At 40.4% G+C, this 22,843-nt stretch overlaps 1 protein-coding gene across 2 annotated transcripts in view; it reads left to right on the forward strand.

Annotated features, from left to right (window-relative positions):
• Window positions 1–149: 149 nt before the first annotated feature.
• pex14 (peroxisomal biogenesis factor 14) overlaps window positions 150–22,843 on the forward strand; it is a 44,879-nt gene continuing 22,185 nt past the window's right edge. For both annotated transcript variants that reach the window (XM_070910509.1, XM_070910510.1), the window contains exons 1-3: window positions 150–186; window positions 1,361–1,411; window positions 19,234–19,318. In XM_070910509.1, coding sequence (XP_070766610.1) covers window positions 151–186; window positions 1,361–1,411; window positions 19,234–19,318 — 172 coding nt within the window. In that variant the 5' untranslated portion in view covers window position 150. The remainder of the gene's footprint in view (window positions 187–1,360; window positions 1,412–19,233; window positions 19,319–22,843) is intronic.

Consider the following 22,843-nt stretch of genomic DNA (forward strand, 5'->3'; position numbering starts at 1 on the left):
AAGCTTTCATGTGAACTCTGCTGTGTTCACTGTACTTAATGAGCAGAATTGTCGCTTTCTGTGATGAATATGGACCGTTGATATCTTTCAGTAAAAGCAATCGAGCGTTGTTCACTCGAGCAGCCTTATAATCAAACGAGGGATAGGAAGATGGCATCCGCCGACCAACCTGATCCACCAACACAGGTCTACATTTAGCTGTTATGCAACTAAAACATTTGTCTCTTGGTGTACGGCAGTGGACTCTTCTAATGTGTTTATATTTCGTGACCCCTGAATGCCAGCATTAGTTACTTTTATCCAACTGCTCAGCCAGCGAAGGTTAGCATGCTTGCTAGTTAGCATGCTAGCTAGCTCCTGCAACGTCTCTAAAGTTGCCTCTGAGACATACTTGTTTTGACAAGTGGACACGAAGGGCCAGGCTGGCTTTCTTGGTGTTGCCAACACTTAAACACTTCATGTGGCTTGTTTACCTAGTCGGCTAGCTATTTACCATGACCAAGTGCACGTCCTTCCATTTGACAATTTAGCTGTGTCTGTCTTATTAAGTGCAGTTCGTTCCATGATGTGGAAAGGTCACTGTTAGCCAAACAAGCCTGGTGGTTTGTACTCGGTTCTTTGCTAACACCCTGTTGCTGACATGCACCGATCATTCCGAGAAAACAAATGTTATAGAAAGTTGTGGCGCATACATCTCTTCAGGGACAGGTTTACACGTTGTTGCTACATTTACAATGCGTCTTATTCCAGCAGCTAGTATAGTAACTGAATCATTCAAAGGTAGACTTGTTGAGACTGATGAATCAGGAAAGAAAATAAAGCAAGGAACTGACTTGAAGATTGTCATGCAATGCTAACATTTACAAAACAATTTACTTACTCACTTACTAATTAATCAACTAGTGTGTGAGCAACAGATATCTGTCCAAAAACATTTAGACCCCATTGTGCACATGGAACCAGGCTATGTGCTGCTATTTCCTAGCACTCAGCTTTAAATGGGGCAGAAGACAAATGCAATGCAAGTGGCAGATTTTACTGTATTGTCCTATTTACACAACTGGACTTCAGGTGTCAAGGATGTTACTGTCTTCTGCTCTCTTGCCAGAAGTTGGTAGATGTTTGAGGATTTCAGATATATGATGTCAAAGATGTTCCTTTTTGAAGCTGTTTTAGTTAGTCTGTAGTTAATTTCAGCAGAATTAATCTGTGAGATAGATAGATAGATAGATAGATAGATAGATAGATAGATAGATGATTTGCACACTGTTACCTAAGTAAATATTGCTGTATTAAACCATCATAGCCTCTGTCCTCCAGTAGATGGCACTCTAATACAAGCCTTGGTTTATCTTCTCAGGCTGGCCTTCTACCTGGAGATGATGCTGCTGCTCCCCCCAGAGAAGCACTGGTAAGGATTCAGTATGTAATACAAATGATCTGACTGATAAGGCAATATGGAGGAGAATAACAAAATAAGTGAAGTGTTTCTTATTTGATGTAAGTGCATATTAGATATAGCAGGTTAGATCAAATGATTAACAAGTTTTTCTTTAATTTTCAAATATTGATAAATGCTACATGCCATGATTCTCAGTCATGTACTATCAGGGCCAAGTTTTTAACACTGAAGCAGCTGATTTCACAAGGGTCAGTCCCTTTGCTCTGATTGTGTGCTAACCAGTTAAATCAGCCGCCAAAGTATTTGGGAAAAGAATGAAAGTCTGCATACTCTTGGCAACTGATGATGCATGTTTGAGGAACATTGAGCTGTTTTGTTTTTTTTATGATCTGGTGACTTAAAGAAGTTTGTTTTCATCTTCTCATCAACAAACTACTTCGGCTAATCAGATGATATTACACATTCCCCAGCGAGACAGAGTGTTAAAGGCTTCCAATTAGCAGCCAGTCACTTTAGCACCAAACTGATGTCCCCAAGCCCATAATGAGAGTGTGCTTTATGTTCGTTGTCTTTGGAGAGTAAAAAGCATGTAGAAAGGGCCATTTTAGAAGTCACAGTGGTTTCACGGTTGCTTTAATCATGTTTAGCATAAAACTTTCACCACATAACTTTGTGGCCCTCAGTTTAGCCCATTGTTTTTTAGTCTGTGGCATGACCCACAATTGGGTCCAGGAAGACCTTAAATTGGTTTGCTGATAGTCAGCAGCCACCAGTAGAAAAAAAAGATATACTGTATAAGCAAACTTTTGTCAACTATAGACTACGTCTTAGCCACACAGCATGCCTGTCATCATCCCTGCACCAACAAAAAACAAAAGAAAGTTTCCTTATTCATTCTTGAAGATGTAATCTGATATTTTAATGTCAGTTGAATAGTTATACATATTCAGTTATAAGTTGTAGAAATATTATGGAATATAAATAATGTTTTTGTTCCCCCTTTAACTAGAGGCCTGTAGAGTTTTTAGGAAAAATAGCTCAGAAAAAAATTGAAAAACAGTGCTTTCTATTTCAGGTGGCCTGCTATGTGAAGCTGTAGTCCTCATAAGTTGTCCAAGTAGTGAATACATGCAAAGCAAGCAACATTTAATCGCAATAAATGTCAGTTGTTTTTCATAATGTGCAAAGGAAAGTGTTCATAGGGCATGCTCGGCTCAGGTGATGACAACGATTATGGCCAGGGCTGTCTTATTGCTAAGTGGGATGGAATACATTGCAGGTACATTCGCTGTCCTTGTATGGGCACAGCATCCAGGTTGGAGGAGTGCTGTATTGTTCAGCCTACATGTCTCAATGTCATTCACCACCATTCACTCTTCATCCTCCCCCCATCATCCCTTCATGCCAAGGCTAATTTAATCCTGGGGTTATTGATTGTGGGAGCATTCTCCCAGGCTTTCTTTCAATTTACTTCAATTTCATCATCCCAGTGCGCTTCAAGACTGCCTCCTCAAAAAGGGAAGAAATTCTTGTTATGAGGGTCCTGATTCGAGACTGGTTGACAAGTCTCCCCCCTCACCACCACCCTCACTTCCAACCCCTTTTCTCCTTTCTCTTTTTGATGAGCTGCTCTTTCCCAGTTAAGTGGATTATTACAGTAGGGATAATTCTTGTCACATGGCATTATTTGGATGAGGTGAATAATTGAAATTTATGTCTGAAAGGATTTTATCTGGATGAGAGGAAAGGGAGTGCTGGCAGGGTTGGGAGGGCAGAGAGAGAGAGAGAGAGAGGGAGAGAGAGGGAGAGAGCACACACACACGTTTGTATAACATTTATGTGCACATGTGCATGTCAGACAAGCCAGTGTGTCAGGCTGGGGACACCAGTCATGTTAACAGGTTCTGACTCACCTCGCCCAGATCAGCAGGCCCTGGCACACGCAGCATGGGCTCTCCTCTGTGGCAAGAGGGCCCAGCTCAGGGGCCAGTGCCACAGCCTCTGCCCCCCTGTCCCGGCCAGAGGGGCAGGTCTGGACCTGCAGTCATAAAGAGAAAGGGTGGGAGAGACTATGTGTTTCGTGGTTGACTGGTATACCAGTCGCTGCCAGCCGCTGCTGTTGCCTCTGGCGGTGCTCTTTGCTCGCTCTCACCCCGGCTTGCTTCGTCTCCGTCTATAGCCCCCACCCCCCTCCCACCTTCCACTCATCACTGCCATGGCCATTACCCCAGCCAGTCTCTTGCTGGTATCTCCCTAGTCTTTGTGCTCTCTCCCTGCAGTGACACCCTGCGCTCACCCTTCGTCTCCTCCAATCACTCAATCACATCACAACAATAATTATATGTGTACAAATCCCTTAAATCACAGGTTAAGAAAAACCAGGAAATACATCGACATAATATCAAATAGCATAGCATAGGAGTATATTGTAGTATAGACAGATACTGTGTGGGATAAATTTGAAATGTTGTATTTTCCTCATCAGAAAAGCAGTTTATAGCTGAATAAGCTGAAATTTATAGTTGAATTACATTTTTTGTTACTTATTTGACTCTTCTGAGCATAGTGAAAATTAATACCTATTTGGCCATCAAATCCACATTGCCAATGATTTTCTCAGAAATTGTAGTTTAGATTAAAAAAAATAACTATATGAAAAAACAGCCGCAGTATCTTGTCATTGTTGGTATGGAGATTAGGGCTGCAATTAACGAGTAATCTGCTGATTATTTATATATATAAACTGTATATTATACAGTGTATACACAGGACCTCCTTGTTTTACCTGACCATCAGTCTACTAACCAAAGATATTCTCATTTCTATCATATCAAGAAAAGCAGCAAAACATAACAGAAGCTCAGAGCTTAGATTTTTTTGTGAACATCCAGCCCAAAATAGGGATAAACACTGCCAGTCATTGAGAAACATTTTGTTGCGGCATGTGTATTTGAAGGGTTGTGTGGGTGTGCTGCTGATCTACAGGAGAGTTGACCCCCTCACAAAAAAGTCTTTTGGGTATCACTGGTAGAATTAGGCCTTTCCTTTGCTCTCCGCGCACTGAACAATCACAGGCCCCAAATGAAAAAGTATGCGTTTCTGTGTGGGGAAGCAAGCGTGTGGTTTTATGTGTGCAGGAGGTGCATCTGTACCATTTGCACACCTCTGTGTGTGCATGTGGGCATAGGTAGTGTTGACTGAGTGTGTGTATGTGTTTAAGTTTGGGGGGGGTTAGTACAGCAGAGGGAGGTTGGTAATGGGAGGGGAAAAAGAATTGTAAGGAGAACATCCCCGGTCTCACAGCAACTTCAAAAGCTCCCCTTCCCCAGGATATTAAGCGACTGTGATGAAAAATTTAGCAAGCGTTAAATAAGCCGCTTTGAAGTGATCTGTTTTGGCTCAGCAGTCTCCAAATTTCCGTAGCCCCTCTGCAATAGCCATAATACTATGGGGGGGGGGGGCAGTGTGTTAAGTGCAGGAGGTGTGGGGGACCTGGTTGGCAGGGGACGTGCCAACTGTAACTGGTCCAGCCAGCGACATGAAGGCACTAACGCCTGCTACTGTCCCCTTTTGTTTTTCTCTGGCTCTTTTTTTCTCCTCGTTTCACCTCTCCCTCCCTGGCCGCTCTTCTGCTGAGCCCCGTGAGTCGCAGGCAGACAGATGTTCCTCATATGTTAGCTCTGAAGAGAGATTTTTTTTTCTTTTCTTCACTTATGCGTGGGTGTAACACAAATGTAACACAGTCGTGATACCAGGAAGTCAGAGGTTACTCTCGGGTCTTGACTTTTTTGTGCTTTAATGACTTTCTCCATGGAACATGTGTTTGTGGAAATAACACCAATATATGCTGTGTGTGTGTGTGTGTGTGTGTGTGTGTGTGTGTGTGTGTGTGTGTTTTCACTTCACTGGATTATATGACAGAAAATACAATACATCCTGCAAGTGATTTGAACCTTTTCACATTTCCACCCCAATAAAACAAAAATAACAAGAAGTTAATCTCTTATTTGGTAATTCATATTTCAATTCATTTCACATTCATCACTTTTAAAACCATTATTTTAATTTTTGAGGACTCCAGGTTTCAACATGCTCCAAATTAATTATTGGGGCAGAATAAGAAATGGGAGCCTGTAATGAGTCTGGTATGGTAACTCCATTCTGTCAAGAAACTAGGCTACCATTTAGTTAGTCAAGGGAACCTTCTCTGAGATTTTCCTTTTTTCCTCTTTGCTCATTACTTTAATTGTAATTGTAATCCTTTATTGGAGCTGTCTGCAGTAAAGGAGAGTTATGGTCCGAGTGGGGGCGCGAGCCATAGAGATATTTCATGATTATTGGAGAAGACGGTCACTAGGTGGCAGCCACTAGTTCGGCCTCGCTGTAATTACTGGGTGGGAAGTGATGGCGAGAAACTGTGTGTGTGTGTGTGTGCATGGAAGGGTGTGTGAAGAGAGATTTCTCAGATTCTAACGCGCTCCTTGAAAGAGAAAAGTCGAATAAATCTGATCACCTGCCATCTCGCAGTCAATAGATTCAGTATCCTGTCACATTGACTGTAAACATGCTGCGCGCTCTGCAGGGGCACAGAACAAAGGCACGTGTGGAGATCATCTGTCTTCATATTTTTATGTTTAATTTCAAATAAGCAAACTTATTCTGAATGTCATCTGAAAACTGTATTTCACAGTGTGGGCTGATGCAGAGTGATGTAGGGCAGGGTGATGACGTGCTGTCAACTGCAGTTTGTCTCCTATGCCTATAGGTGTACATGGGAAATATGTGCACACCACAGTTTGTTTCAGTGGTCGTGGTGAAGTTTTCTCTTTGAAAAGCACAAAAGCTCAATTGTCTGTTTTCTCAGCGCAACACTCATTGTGCATCATGCGCTGTTTGTTTCGGTGGTTAATGATACAGGAAGGGCCCTCCATTTTATTGTTGCTGTGTTGCACTTTTTCCCCTCCTCGCCCAACCCGGCAGCCTGCCTCCTTAGAGGACTCTGTATGAATTCTCACTGTCATGTCCAAGGACGAGTGGCGCAGGGTCAGCTAATTGCTTTTATGATTATGATTTCACGTCAGATTTATCGTGCATGCTCGGAGCACATCTTCCAGGTCCTGCCGACGTTGCTGGCTCAGATGGGGAAAATGAGTTTACAGCTTCTGGCTGTGACTTCTTGTTTAAGTGCAGGTCACACTTTTTGACTCATTAGAGTTGAACGCAGGGGGGTGAATCACATGCAGGCTTTTCCTGTAAAAGCCTCTGTTTTCTATGTCAGTTACTGTACTTGTTTTTCTCATGTTTGGCCACAAAAGAGCATTTCTTTACTTTGTCTTCAACATGTGCTAAAGTTTGGAGGTCGTGAGTGAGGAATGACACAGACAAGGATTTTTGGTTTTTCTGTCGTTTGAACTTTTTACGAGCCATAAATCTCTCATCGTCGTCTCTGTTCGCAGATGAAATCATTACGCTTATTTCCCTCATAGTATGCCAGAATTATCAGTTGACTTCTTTTTGATGTTGGTGACTTTTTTTCCCTGATGGTTCCTCCCTCCTCTTTGAAAACGATGAGCACAGATGAGTCCAACCCATTTTATACATTTTATTTATTTTGCGGCTTCTGCCTCATGTGCTGAGCTGGACTAGATCTGCATTGCCAGCCTCGACAATAGTGTTTTTTTTTCTCTTATCTTGGATTTTGATTGAAAATCCTTTAATTCACTGTAAAGTTCACAGTAAATGAAGAAGGAGCTGTTGTCGCTGTATGTCAATAATACACATATTTTATAGAGTTTCATGTCGTGCCCCGTCGGCTCTTGATTTGTGGCAGTTATTTGACCTCGCTCTGACCTTCCTGGCTGGGCCGCAGTGTGACTAGTGACAGATGCGGCCTGGGAATATGGTTTGGATAGTTTTCCAATGCTCAGAGGAATGTTAAAGCTAGTTTTACGCAAAGTTCATTTTGGAGACACATGTAAAGTCTGTGATTAAGCCGAATTCAATAAACTTTAATGAATACTTGGGACTTTATTTGTAGGGTTTTCGTCTCAGCAAGTATATTAATGTAAACAGCATGGTAACAGAGCTGTAATTTCCTATTCTCCCACAATTTAGTGAACTGTCATAATATGTTTACTTAAGAAATGATAGAAATACGACACCAGTTTAATTACAGTGTAGTCATTTTGCCTCAATATACTTGGGAAAGTGGCCTTATTGAGCCGAGCTTCCTTTATACTCTCTATTCTGCTTTGTAATTACTTCAGCTTGATTTATCGTCTTTTCTTTGTGTTTATGGTTGTAAACTGCTCGAGTGAGTAACTTGGTCTGAGAGTGGCTTGTCTCCTTGCAGCGAGGCTGGAAATCTCCCGATGAATCTGAGATGTCTCCGCTGTCAAGACTGCTCACATCGCTCTCAGCCTCCAATGTCACTTTCAAGGCATAATTACACAAGTTGTGTTGATTAGTATGAGAAGCAATTACGCTGGCTTTCCGCCGCAAATGGAGAATGTGATGGCTCTTGATTGACAGGAAGCATCCTGGCTTTAATAAGTAAATGACTATGGTAATTCAGGTACTGAGACCCTTTGATTTGTCAGCATCTTTCTAATTTTTGTGATGTCCTCTGATTTTAATGAACATGAATTTGATTGAATCCCCCCTATCCCTGTCTGTCTGTCTCTCTCCTCTCTGACCAGCAAGGGCTCTCACAAGGGAGCCATATGCTTACGCCTAAACAACCTTGCTGCCGCTGCTGAATTATGTCTCTCTGAATGAATCCAGTGTGTTTATATAAAAAAAAAAAAAAAAAGAAGAAAAAAGAAATAAATGAACAACATGCAATTTTGGCACACTATTCAAAATGCTTTTTAGCAAATCATGCTCTCACAAGTGTGGAAATCAGAGGAAAAATTATTTGTAATTGACACTTTGGGGAACATTTTTTCTCTCTTTATCTGGCTTCCCAGTAAGTTATTAGCTGTTAATTTGTCGGCAAGCTCCCCTACAGCGCCAGATATTTGTTCAAATGCTGGGATCCCCTCAGTGCATTTGTAACTACACTTCTGAAAATGCTGCCCTGTCTAATTATGTAATATAATACTGCCTTTTAGGCAAGTTTCTTTTAATTGAATAATATTAGTTCTAGCTAAGGGTAATCTATTGCAACAGGCATACTTAAATAGCTCTCTATACTGTACAAAATACACACACATATACAATAGTCTACTGTAAAATGTAGCTAAGATAGGATCTGCAGTTTGCTCAATTTATATATACACCAATCTTATAGTTCTAAGGCTTTCACACTGAAACCTGTGTGTTTTAGATATTTAAATTATGGCAACATTTGAATAATGCTGAAATTTGATTGGCTCAACCCTCAGTCTCGTATTTCTTTCTTTGTTAACCACAGTTGGCCTAATCAAGTAATTCCCTGTTTGTCTTAGTAACCCCCTATAGAGTCATACATGCATAAATATAATAAAATAATTTGCTCTTGCACTCCCCAGCCCAGCTGTAATTTATATGGATTGAATGAGTGCTGCATTGTGGAAAAGCACGAGTGGACCAAATGCTCGTTTGTCACCTCTAATAAATGTTGGAATGTAAATTATGAAGTTATGCTTCAGATGTAAATGCACTTTATTCCAGTCCTTTAATGTAAACAGCCCACTCCAATACATTAAGGGGGGGGGGCAGAGGGGGATTTGACTTGGAGTTTTGACTGTTTTCACAATCAATAATAAACACAAAAGAGCCTAGATGGGGAACGTTATAACATATCTGAAGTCGGGTTCATAAATTATTGCATGAAAGCAGGCTTGTACACCAAAAATGTAAATACATTAATGTTATTAATAATGTAGTGACTAATAGTTCTATCAAGACTGTAATAGCAGTTTAATGGAATATGACAGCAAGAATGTATTACACTTCTTACATTTAGACGGGACCTCACATGACATTTATCAGGGATTTCTGAAACAATTTTTTTGATTATTTTGTTAAGTTAATTGCTTCTTTTCCCCCCAACGTCTTCTCTGGGAGAGGGGAAAAAAAAAAAGCTGGTAATGGATATTAATTAATATGTGTCAGTTTTCTGGGTTTGATTAAAAATAATGAAAGCAAAATGCTAATGGGATTTCAGAGTTTCTGTGTGTGTGGCGCCCTGAGATTGTGGCTTTATCTGGGGAATCTGAAAAAAGGAGATAGTGGGCTACTCTCTAGACTAAAATGAAAGTGACAATACAGAAACTGAGATAAATTATCTTAAAAAAATGCAAAAATAGAGCAGTTAAGTGAAAATATTGCACTCTAATTAGCCTAACTTTAGATGTGTGATACAGAGGTGCATTGGCAGTAAACTGTAAAGTTTTCATTGTGTTCTTATGAGAAGTTGAGCCTGGCTTGCCAATCATCTCTTCTTCTCAGAATGATGTTATCCTCACCTGCAGCGGAAGGAGCTTTATTTCTGAACGAAAGACACTTTTGAATCATGTCTGACAAGTTGTTTTTTCAGGCTACTGTGATGTGTTTCTAATATATGGTTGTTTGCCAGGAAGAGGATATATGGAGTTGTTTTTCAGTAGTAGTAGTAGTACAAAGCCTATATGTGTTTTTTCAAGTGGTTTTTAGGCCTTTCATTTAAATTAGACGTTCCTCATGCCTCTTTAAAATTGAGCTACACTTGGCACTGATTATAGCGGGACGTCTATGCCTTCATCCACAGTCCACTACAGTCAGCACGGAGAAACCCTTGCCAAGACTTCTTTGTGTCTGTATGCAGTCTTCAGCAGAAAGAGGCCTTTTAAAAGCTATCATTAAGGTGGGGCACAAGTGTAGACCAGCAGTGAAACAGAGGCTGGCACTGTAAAAAAGCAACCGTAGCCACTGGCACAACTGACAATTATCCAACACCTGGACTGGCTCCCCTCCCTGGTATGTGCGTCAAGACTGTCGACTTGTTGTTAATGCAGTGATTAACAGGAAGATTGCATTTGTTTTCCTGTGCAGCTCTCCTGGCAGCAGTACTTTGCTTTCTCTTTGATTAAAATAGTAGATAGATGAATGCATTGTGGCTCTGTCATGAACTTCAAAAGAAGGCTTGAGAATGAGTTGATGGAAGTGTAATGAATTGAAGAAAAGCAGAGGCCTTTTTTTGTCACGTCCTGATTGTGTTTACTTTGGAATTTGGGATTTTAAGGGAGGTTTTGATGGCCTGCAAACACTCTTTGGTTGTCCCCAAATATCACTCTGTATCAGATTTTTCTCCCCTTACAGCTTCCTGTTTTTCTCTGTTATTTACTGTCCCTCCTCACATCTATAGAACTACGCTATGTTTTTCTCCCTTTCCATACTGTGTGGAAAGTAGTTTTGGGTATCATGGGGAAGAGAAAAGGGGAAGTGAAGGGGCTTCGTCAAACAGCCTGTACTTTTGAAACGCAGAGAGAGTGGCATTGTCATGTGTTTTCTGTGTCAAGGTCGACAGAAAATGTCAGAACAGGTGCGCGTCTGCTGCTGAGCTGCTTGCCAACTCAGCCCCTTTGCTGTAACACGCCACCCCGTGTGACATTATAGTGGTTCACCGTGGGTTGTCTCCTCTCCTCTTTCTTTTGGAGGAGCCTGGTAAAACATGTATTTTTCCCCGTCACCACGTGCGAGTTGATGTAGAGTTCAGAAGGGTGTTGACGCCTAAACTTTGACCGCTGCCTCTCACGTAGTCACAAAAAGTATGGGTGCTGTGCAGGAGTGACGTGCTACATTCCTTTCTGATCACTCAGTTTTGATCTGATTTAAATCTTCCCATTTTAGGAGACATCATTTTGACAGAGAGGGAAGCCTGTTTCTTTAAATGAATTATTTGTCGTGGCCTTCTTAGGAAGAACAAAGAACAATAAGTGCCTCTTTTGAAACACTGTACAAGAGGGAGATCAAATACACTTTTCAAAAATAAATTAATAATGTGAGATCTAAAGCAATAACATAAATGTACAAACATTGTACGTTATTTAAGGCGGATGGATGGAGTTGTGTAGGAGTAATTGTGCTGTTGATATCACTGTCACGTAAAGTTCTTTTACAGTCTGCATCAGGCAAAATGTTGCAAAACCTGAAAATTGTGTCTAAACTTCTCTGAAGAGTTGGATTATGTTCAGGTGTGGCATGTATAAACCAAATGCCACACATGCTCTTGTCACTTTATGACATTTTATAACCAATGAAATCTCCAGTGTGTAACCTTGCTGGTTCAGAGAGGTTGAAATGAAGAACTATTATTCGATCTGACGAGCTGTCGTGTTTGTATCCTCTCTGGCGTCGGGTTAAACGAGAAGAAAGAACTGCTACTTCTGTGACCCCGATGAGTGTTGTTTTCTGATGCTGTCAGCACCACACTCTTTTTATGCTTATCCTACTCTCGAGGTTAAATTCTTACTGGCAGTTGGAAGCCTCCAGAAAAGGAGAATTAGCCAACATTTTTCTTTGTCACTTAGTGTGATCAGGAACAGACCCTGCCTGCTCTCTTTCTCCCAAACCAAACGAAGGTCTACTGCCTTAAGTTTCCTCCCTCATATGATGGTGATTTCAGTCTGACTTATCTGCCGCTGTAGATGTGTGGCCCATTGTCTCGGCAAGTGTGTCTAAATGTTTCTGACAGGTCTCAGTGAAAGACAGGCCGCAAGGGTAAACTGCCAGGCTCCCCCCCCCCACCCCTTTGACTCCACCCTTACCACCCCTGACCAGTAGATGGCGATGTTAATCTTCCCTGGCTCCGCTGCTGCCTTTACGCGTCTCCCTGAACACCATCCTTCTCCTCTCCCTCTCTCTGTGGCACTCGCTGAGGAAAGAGGGGTCCCACCCTGTGTGGAGGGTCATGCCACCAATTCCTGGCTCCCTTTGAAGACCATGAAATTGCTGATCCAAGACGCACGATTAGTGCATTCAGCCTATTGACTGGAGAAGGGTTGACGCGCGATTATAATGTCACTGGAATGTCACAATCTGTCTGCTTGTCTTTGTGAGCATGCTCTGGTCCGGTGGCACAGTGTACCCAAGAAGGAATAATTTGATCAATAAAAGGACACCTCTCTCTCTATTGTGGCTGGCCTCTCGATTCTAGTTTTATTAGTCAATTTGGCAGGTTGGCAGGCCTGCACACAAAACTGATGCCAACTCGCTGCATCTTCACCCCAGCTCCCTGCTTCATTTGCCTATCGCAGTGGTTCACTTCAAGTTGCTTTGCTGTGTGTGTGTGTGTGTGTGTGTGTGTGTGTGTGTGTGTGTGTGTGTGTGTGTGTGTGTCTTTGGGTGGGTGCTGCCTCAGTGAGAGGAGCAGTTTGGATCAACAAAGGAGGATAGGCTTGTCACTGTAAGTTGCTTGTGACGGAGGCGGCTCGTCTTCTGACACCACAACACAACTTCTGTGGTGTGTCGCTCGGACACAAGCTTCACGTTGTTTGCTGCTGGTGCCGCTTGCGTTTTGCCTCAATCAACTAATTGAATGTGAAAGGCTTGCAGGCCTTGATGATATGAAGGACAACACACAGAGCAGTGGCAGTTTTAAGAAAGGCCTTTGTGTTTGTTTATGTGATACGTGCTCACAAAAGAAAGAACTGATTCCTGCAGATCAGTTTATTGTGGCTAAAAATGTATATTTCATAATGTCACCAGTTTTTATTGACCTCAGTGTAGCTTTTGTTCATTTTTAACATTTGTATACATACATTTATAAGATAAAATTACTGTGTATTTCATATCTCGTTTCTGAACAAAACGTTTTGTAGCACATGTATGAACCACTTAACAGGTGCTTGCCACAGAATGCCATCATTGACATTCATCTCACTACAGTTTTTGTTCATTTCAAAAATGGTACAGAATTATTTTATGGAACTGAAATATGTCATTTTTATTTTAAGAAAAGTAAAGTCAGCAAGCAAAGATCCATGACCAAAGTTTAGATACAGTTTTATATTGTATTTAATTTTTTTTCATATATATGATATCTCATTTTTCAACAAAACTTTTTATACGTAACGCATTTCGAAACCAAATCATGATTTCAGTACATTCCACTGGTCTAAAGTTGTGAGCAATCTTGTGTTAAGTAACGCTCATTCCCCGTACTGACAAGCACATGGAGCTGCTTGTCACAGAATGTCATCATTGACTGTAAAAGGAAAAAAAAAGAAGAAGAAGAAGAAAAGCTTCGAATTACAGGAAAGAGGCACTGCATTAAAGAACAAAGGAGATCGATGGCAGTACATTAAATTTTATGCGAATGGAAAAAAAAAATCAACTAATTAAAATTGATTACTCCTGCTTTGTAAATGTGTTTCTGAATTAAATTATTGTATGAAAACATTTTGACCAATCGAGGAGCTGAGGAAGTATCCATTACTGGATTGCAGCTGAGAAGGGGCTGGAATGTTTTGTGGTGGCTAAGTAGTTTGTTGTGCTCCAGTGCGACTCCCCTCTTGCACCCCCACTGCTAAAGTGCCATGGGTTAATCTATGATGACCCTCATCCCTCAGAGCAGCTCCAGACTCACGGTTTGGGCCCTTTTACCTGAATTAAAAGGAATTTGTGGGCTATATAAGTATTTTTGTCCAAAGTGGGTGAAAGTGAGGTGTCACTGACGGAGTCGCTGCTCTTTAGTCATCGGGACTCTCGGGGCTCTCAGGGCCCCGCTGGGGATGTCCTTATCTAAACAGTCATCTGTCTCGCTAGTTAAGCAAGGGCAACCCCAGGCAGCACCACTGACAGTTACACATTAAGAAATGTCAGACTTGGCTTTATACCGTATCTCTCAAGCTAGTTTTGAAATTGGCTGGATGCCACATGTTTCTCTTCAGGTTTAGATCTCACAGGAATAAAAGAAATGCTTCGCTTTTGTTGTTGCTTCATCTTATTTTTCAATAACACTTGCTTGTTAACATGAACTCCTGTTTCTTCATGCTGCACGAAAGCGTCTTTGTGTTTTCATCCTGTTTATCCAGATCTTGAAAGAGGCTGAATTATGTTTTAATTCATTCAACTACAACCTGTAAAAACGCACATCACACTTGTTGACCTTTTATTTATTTATTTTTTTGGATATATCATACCTTAAATTTACAATAAGAAGGAAGTGAAGCAGTCACATGAAATCATGGTGCATACCCAACAAACTGAATCATAAAATATGTGGCTGCAGTGTTAAAATATAATTTCACACCATAGTAAAACTTGCAAAGGAACAGGTCAACCTTTCTTTTTCCTTGATAGCCTCAGGGTAACTCCCACAGCTGTATTATCTGCATTTATCTGTACTCTGCACAGTTTTTACAGTTTGATAGCGTCCTCACTGGATCAGATGTACTTTAGCCCCTCGTGTTTCTCACCGCTGAACCTACTCAACTTTTCCATGTTTGTGATGACAGAGGCTCTGATAGAAATGCTGCTGAATGGAAAGTTTGGTCTGTACATGCAGTGGTCTTGAAAAAAGCTTCATTTCCGCCCCCCCCCCCCTTAACAAAAATTGCATAATGTGCTTTTGATGTCATGATTGTAGCCTTGCCCATGGCTGTAAAACTGACACTGATACAGCGCTGTATGTTATTTTTAAACCAAATGTCAATGAAGTTTTCCATGGCCCTTTTTCATCTATTGAAATGTTGACTCTGACCTTAAAATTTCAGAAGTTCCCATCATTCGATAAAGACTGACCACATTCAGAGAGTCTAAGACACAGAAAACAAACCCGCTGTGTTTACTCTTTTGGTTATTGTGCCGTTTTAACAAATGTAAAAGTAGGTTTAAACTAGCTCATAGTTTGTCAGCAGGAGAAGAGAAAAACCCCACGTTTCACCAGTATTCCCTTTATCAGATTTTACTGAGGTTTAGTTTCGGTAGTGGATTTCTCACTTTGTTGCTTCTCTGAAAAGCACAGCCTAAAAGAGAAGAAGGCAACACACTAAAAGGTCTTTTTGTACACTCACTGTCAGAGTGGTTCAGCTCCAGCAGGGCCAGGGTCAGCTAAATGATCGGGTCTGCTCCTCACTTCCTAATGTCTCTCAGGGTCAATAATTCCCTATAGCTCCTCCCATGAGGCCTCGCTTCCTCCACTAAAGGTCACATTAAGGTGGGGAAGATGTCACAATTAGAAGGGCATTTAAAGCTGCTCTTTTAAAAAGATTAAAAAGCACTGTTGGCCACATCAAGCAGTGAGGCGACTAAAGGAAATACAGTAATTGCATTAAAACTTCATTCCTTTCTGGCAGGGCTCTGGTATCAGAAAGGTATTGGGTTAAGTCATTTAAGACAGCTGCCCCTGATAGCAAATCATCCATGAAAGCACCAAATTAATATAGAGCTTCATTTTTCGCCGTCTCTCACTTTCTCTCGCTTTTGGTCCTCCAAACGTGTGTTTGGGGGGGGAAATTTGAGACTAGCCTAACACAATTTTTGTTCATGTCTATCAGTCTGTTATTATATCAGGGGCACTTCTCCACAAATGTACAGGCCGGGGCAATTTGGAATGAATTGATTCACACTGAGACTGAATCCTATACTTGCTAATGATTTCCTTTTAGCCCCTCCATTGCAGCCCCCCCCCACACCCAACTTGTAGTTCCAGCATGCTTTCTGAATGTCTTCATTTTTGCAGACAAATTGTGTACATATACCTTTTTGTGGAAGAGATGACATAGATTAAGGAGTTGCGGAATGCAAAGCAATTTAGTAGATGTGACTTTCTACTTCTGAATCATCTTTTCATGCAGTATTTTGTTCCACAGAACCATGACACTGGTTGGAAAATTAAGTTTAGATGAACCTTGGGCCGGTACAATGTGTAGTATTTTCAAAATGTCTAAGTTGATTCAGAAGACGCTCAGAGATCAACAACATACAGTGAACCTTTTTAAGGAAAGGAAAAGTCACAGTTGCAAACACTGCATTTCTACCTTTATAACACTTTCAGTTCAGAGTGATGGATAGTTAGCTGGTGGTTTGAGTCTTGAATCCTGTCCTGTGAGGCATCTTTTTTTATCTGTTGCAGTTCAAATGTTGTTTATTTCAAATACTGAAACTTACTGTAACTTCAAATACTGAAACCAGCCAAAAGAAATGATTGAAAGGCATACAGTGCATTGCTGTTTCAGTATAGAAAGTCTACAGAAATTTCCCAACTGCTCACATCCTGAAACCCCATAATGCACACCTGCAAAATATCCATAGGTCTTACTGTATGTTATAGTTAAGTGCTATTACTAGTTAGAGCAAAAATATACAACTGGTTACATTGATTCCCTCAGGCGTCCAACCATGTGGTTCGAACATAATTGGATTTCATCCTCATTTCTCACAATTCAAGGTATCACAATTGTAATTTTCAGACAAGTGCAGCGCAACGTCTTGTCCAATTCAAACTCAATAACATTGCTGTAATCTCGTGGTGTTCATCAACTTCACTCTCTTTAAGTGAGTTGGTTAATGTTATCTCTTCCTATGATTGAGTTTTCGCCTCTTTTTCGGCTTTACCTGACACTTTATTGGTTATCTGGTTTGTAAAGATTATTGCTCTTAACGTGGAGCACTTTGGTGCATTAGCAGTCAAAGCTTTACAAGAAGCTTTACAAAAGAGCCTAATTGTTGTTTTTAACCAAAAATTCCAAATGTAGTTTTTCAAATGGAAGGATTTTCCGTTTGAAAAAATGGTTATTTATATATTGCCAACCCAAATGTGCCTTGTACTGTTATCCATCTTACACCCCCACCCCACCCCTCTAAAAGCCCAGTTGTGTGCTACCCAACACTATAACTGGGATGATCCATACGTCAATAACAAGACAAGACTGAAACCTGTGCAATGTGGTTATAATTGATTGAGATGTCTGGGTGGAACTTGCGCAAAGCATCTATGTCATCTGCTAAGAAGTGCACTTTTCCTCTCCCTGAAGATCTACCACTACAGTTTTAACCAAATGGACATTTGCCTCATTAATGTGCCGCTGAGCTAGCTGCGGTCCTTACTAAGATGTCATACTTATGCCTATTAACATTGACACAGTTTTCTTGTCAATGTTGTGCTATTGAAATTTTAAGGGAATGTAAACAAGCTTTGCTCATTCAGCATATTCTTCTGATATTAGGTCATTACATCTCACAGGGGCCTACATCACTCTTTCATTTACTGGAATAAATATTAGATTTTAGTGTGTTTATTATCTCTGGTTTCTGCCTTCACCACAAGTACTCTCATTGGCTCACTTACTTGAACAGTAAGAGGTTTGCCAGGAGCAGGGTGATTCTGTCTTGTTATCAAAGGGATATTTTCTCTGTGTTTTGACTGTATCTTTTGGCCCAGAACATCAGTTGGGGGTTCACCATGCAAATGGTTTAATCTGCTTGTCACAATGAAGGTTCCGGGTGACTGACTTTAATAAGCCGTCAGCATATAGAGATACAGGAAATTCCATACCCCTTGCATAACCCTTATGTACATCAAGGTCACGGTAGTGTCACAGCAAAATGGTAGATTAGTGTCTAAATAAATTGTGGCAGCATCTCTTGGGATGAATCTGGTACATTTTGATAAAATTCACTATTGAAGTTTCATTGCATCTATCTTACAGCAGCTCTACAATGTAGTATAATTCTGCAGCAAGTCTGTGCATGCTGCATGGTATTTTCATGTGTGTACCTAATTGAAATAAGTTTCTTTTGAGCTTATTTATAGTCTAAAGAAAAGTCAAATATATCTTCACAAGTTGCCTGTGCCGTGATCCTCTACTGTACTGTGTGTTGGTCACAGAAATCTAGCTCTTTACACAGCTTCCCTGCCACACCTACCCCTTGGACAAGTTTAAACTGCAATTCTTTTGGATTGAAACGGGTTCATAGTATATGCAATGCATTACCCAAAACGAATTACCACTGGCAGGGCGCTCAATCACTTTGTATCTTTCAACACTAAGAGAAAAGAAGAGTAATCAAAACCTTTCAACCTATTAGAGGGATGACTTTTACAATTGAATCACGGGGACCACAGGTGCGATAATAAGTCATCTAAACCCCCCCTCCAGTGTGTTTCCCCTTTCTCTGTGTTCTTACATATTTATCTATTTTAGGAGGCGCCACTTCATGGCGCCCACTTCAAATTTATGTTTTAATGCCATTTGAGGAAGATTTTTTTTTCTCCCTCCAATTCTTGGAAATGCATACTGGGGTGGAAAATTAAGGTGCATCTCGAAGGAAAACATAATAGAATCGATGAACGCAGTGCACTTAAAACTACTGATGTTCTGATGCTATTTAACGTTCTAGTGCATTAACGTTTCAAGTCATTACAACATTCAGGCTGGGTGATTTGATCATGGCAGGTTTTTAACTGGAAGAATTACAGAAGTTTTCAGCCTAGGATTCTCAAGTTATTAGATACAAATGATCACCTCTGCATTAAGTATAGATTTTCTTCCACTGCGCACTTAAGAATGGAAGTTTGTCTTTAAGAGGGTAATAGCAAATTAAGCTCCATACTCCATTTGTCCAGCACTCTTGATGGGCTAATTTTATAACTGCTGATTTGGTCATTCCCCACATTTAGCTGGAAAGTGGTCAGGTGGTCTTTCTCCTCACTGCTGGGTGTGGGGGCTTAGAAGCAACTATCAAATGGAATCCATTTATGTTTTTAGTTTTTTTTTTAGTCTGGACTTATAACGAACCTTTTTCTTAAAGAAGGTCTAGACTGTTGTTTGTGCTGTTGAATGCTTCACTTTAATGCGTACCTTATCTTCTTCCTCTCGCATTATCTCATTATGAGGAATTAAATCACATTTGTCTCTTCCCAGATTACCACTGCTATAAAATTTCTACAGAACCCAAAAGTACGTCAGAGTCCCTTGGCTACCAGAAAAGCCTTCTTGAAGAAAAAAGGTGAGAGACCTTTGATTTGCTCTTGATTTATGTTGAATGCAATGCAGGAAGCCTTGAAAAATACAATATATATCTGTCCGAAAAGCATTAACATTATAATCCATATGTGTTTGTTTATAAAACATTGCTGGCCAGAGATGCACACACTGTCTGTTTTTTTTTTTGTAAGATTGGTCTATAAGGGTCAAAGGTTGTGGCTGTAGCTCTTTGCCCTGGGGGGGTCTAACAAGGGTCGATTTAGCTTCAGAGTGCATGATTCAGGCCCTGTGAATAAATGACACACCAGTTGGGATGCTCCTTTGGGTTCAGGAAAATTAATATTGACAAACTCCCTCTGCATTTTCAATGGAATTATCAATATTGCCTAGCAGCATTTTAACCCTTTTACTTAATTTAACTGTTATCGTAAATTTGAGGCATGACAGAGGGAGGTTTTCTAAGCAGGGCTGGTGGAAATGTTTGCTGGCTCTTCAGTTTCTTTGCAATTCATTGAGATTATTTCTGACACATGGTGGAATATTGTTTGTGCAATAAAACTTGCTAAAAAGCTTTATTACTCTGAACTCATTTAAGTCGGTTCAATATAATGCGGCGGTGGAAATGTGCAGTGTTATGCTATGTATTTGTTACAGTCGGCCTATGGCTGAGCAATGACAATATGCACAGAGAGCGTATGTGGCTTTACCTCAGATAAACTCTTTGTGGTGAGTATTTTCATTTCACTTCTTTGCAGAACAGTTCTGTACTTCGGGGACTGTACCTCTGCAGTGCTGGGGGACTTTGCCTCCAGCATTAGAGTAGCCAAACAGTGAAAAGTGAGCCTAAAAGCTCCATGACAGGGGAAGGTAACCTGAAACCAAATCCATGGTTGCCGGCTGTTACTACACACATCTCATGTGGCTCTAATGACTCTTGATATCTTTTGAAATTTCCTTGTCTTTGTGTCTCATTATTGACAACTAAGGCATGTTCGTAATCTACTGTTGGTTATCTCAAATGTAATAAGGCCTCATCAATACCAAATGATGTCATACCACGCCACATTTTCTTCTTACTTTCTGCTTTGTTGCAAACTCCACGGAGCTCCGCTATCCAAAATGGTTTGCTCTTACTGCACTTTAAGTCCATGAAATATGTATGACGCTTTAATGCAGATTTATTTTGGAAAGTCGGTTCCACTGTAGATCTAAACAAGAACCCTCGATTTGCATAAGGACATTGATCTCAGGGAGAGAGAGAGTAAAGATGAGAGACAACAGAGCAATGAAACACTAAGCGCAAAGTATGTTTGAGTAGCACTCTGCAGTATTCATAGGATAACTCTTGACTTGTATGGTATAGTCATACAACAATGAACCTGTAAATCTTTTGTTCTTTCGATTCCATTTCAACGCAATTTTAAAGCAGTGTTTGTAAATGTTTACCTTACAGGAAATTGTGTCAGGAAAAGGATATTTTAAGCTCTACCTTGAACACTTACATAGTAATTATCTAACTGTCATTTAGTAAACAACTAAGTTGAAAGGTAGAAGTATAAATCTAATTTCTTGAAGTGATAACTCATGAGTCAAATTTATGTCATTATGCAGTATTTATTATATAATTAAGCCTTTTCTTTTACATGCTGAGTTAAATTAAATAAGTTTCCCCCGTTAAGTTATTTGTGGTGTTGCAACACACAACATGAGTTGTACTTCTCGGATACGTTCAGAGCAAAATATATATATGAAGATCAAGATGCATTTCAGTGCTGGTTCATGTTCTCAGAAGTATACAAACTATATGTCTGGTTTAAGTTTCTATATTGACAAGCGTTTCATTTTGAAATGACCACTTTTCCTCCATAAACATTTGTTCATTTAGAATTCTAATAGTATAGTTGTGGTGTTTGCCGATTGGTTGGTTCCTTTTTTGTCTCACTTGAGCCATACTAGACTTTTGCACAGACGCAGCAGCAGGCTAATACTCACAGTTTCCCTGTTTCTGTACCCAGTATGTATTGTCCTCTCAACCTTTTGACCTAGAAACTCAATCATCCTCCTCCTCCCACAGTCAGCACAGCAAATGTGTCAGTCTTAATTTCTAATACAGTTTAATGTCATATTTATGTAAATACTTCTGAATTTTACTCTATATTAACAGCCAGAAATGTCAAAGCACACATAAAATGAAACAATACCATCTCCCGGTAGAGTGGAATTTAAATTGGATTCCTCTAGCTGCCAGTACTTACGCTGGACAGCTGATGAAGGAGAAAATAGGGCCCACTTTGATTGCATGTTGCAGAATCTTTACACAATAATCTCGCTCGTGCATATTATTTCCCTGCACATTTGTACCCTAATCTGCACTGAAGGAAGCCTCTCTGGTTACATCTCCTTTTTTCCAAAGAGATCCTAATAGTGTGGTTTATTTCAATATTCATTGAAAAATATAATTTTCTGTTTTCCTTCAACTGTCAATTTCATGGTATGAATTGGCAATTATGCAGTCCAATATTTCTAGCTGCCCTTCTTGAGTCCTTGTTGAATAAACTGGCTGAAATATTGAAACTTTGTCACTTAGATGTAATATAAATCAAGATTTAGACCCAGAGATGTTTCTTTTGCGGGGGAGTGAGGGAAATGAATTGCATCTTGCAGCCGCCTTGAAGCAATTTTGCTTTACTTGTTCCTTGCCAAGATCAAGTAAATTTTATTGTGTTTGACTGAAATATAATGTGCTACAGTCTCATCTTGTGAATTGTGCCATCTATGTCCTCCACAATTAACAGATGTAACAACTAAAGAGCGTTGGGACCCATTTTGGCACCACCATTTAGCCCAGACAATTAGCAGTTACACACATAATTACCAAAAAAAATCTCATTCTCAGGACAAAGTCAACAGCATTTTCCAGCTCTCAACATGTCACTTTGACCATGGCCCCTAAACTGACATCACTTAGCCGCTCCCAGTTTACCAAACTGAGTGCAGTATGTCTGGGAAGGTAAAGCACAGAGAGTACACACACATTGTTGCATTATAAGTAAATTCAGCATGTGAAACAGGCACAGTACATTCTCTGTCAGCGAGACATAAATGATGGCTTGACTTATTTCGTTTTTATGCCGTCCCAGTTGTTATTGAGTTGAATAAATAATGCTAATAGATTTCACCCTGAGTAGAGGGCCAGTGATCGAGGGTCACAGGGAACACAGGTAGGATGTTGGTCTATTACCATACCTGGTATGAAGGTAAGGGTAAGGATAAGGTTCATCATCTCAGATATTAATAGGATGCTGTTTATAAGTGGGGTTATGTGACTCACCTCTCGGACAAAAATGACAATGACCAAGGCCTGCATAGAAGGTAAAGGGATTGATGTGGTTATAAATTACTCCACGGCGCCACCTAGCCTAGGCCTTGCCTACTTTGTCATCAGTACAAGGCGATAAAGCAGGGAAATGAGAGCAGAGTCCCCCTTTTTAATACATAAATGAATACTCTATGAGAGTGGTCATTATTTAGGGCATGCTATTTTCAA

This window comes from Enoplosus armatus, chromosome 8 (assembly GCF_043641665.1).
Source record: "Enoplosus armatus isolate fEnoArm2 chromosome 8, fEnoArm2.hap1, whole genome shotgun sequence".
Classification (NCBI taxonomy): domain Eukaryota; kingdom Metazoa; phylum Chordata; class Actinopteri; order Centrarchiformes; family Enoplosidae; genus Enoplosus; species Enoplosus armatus.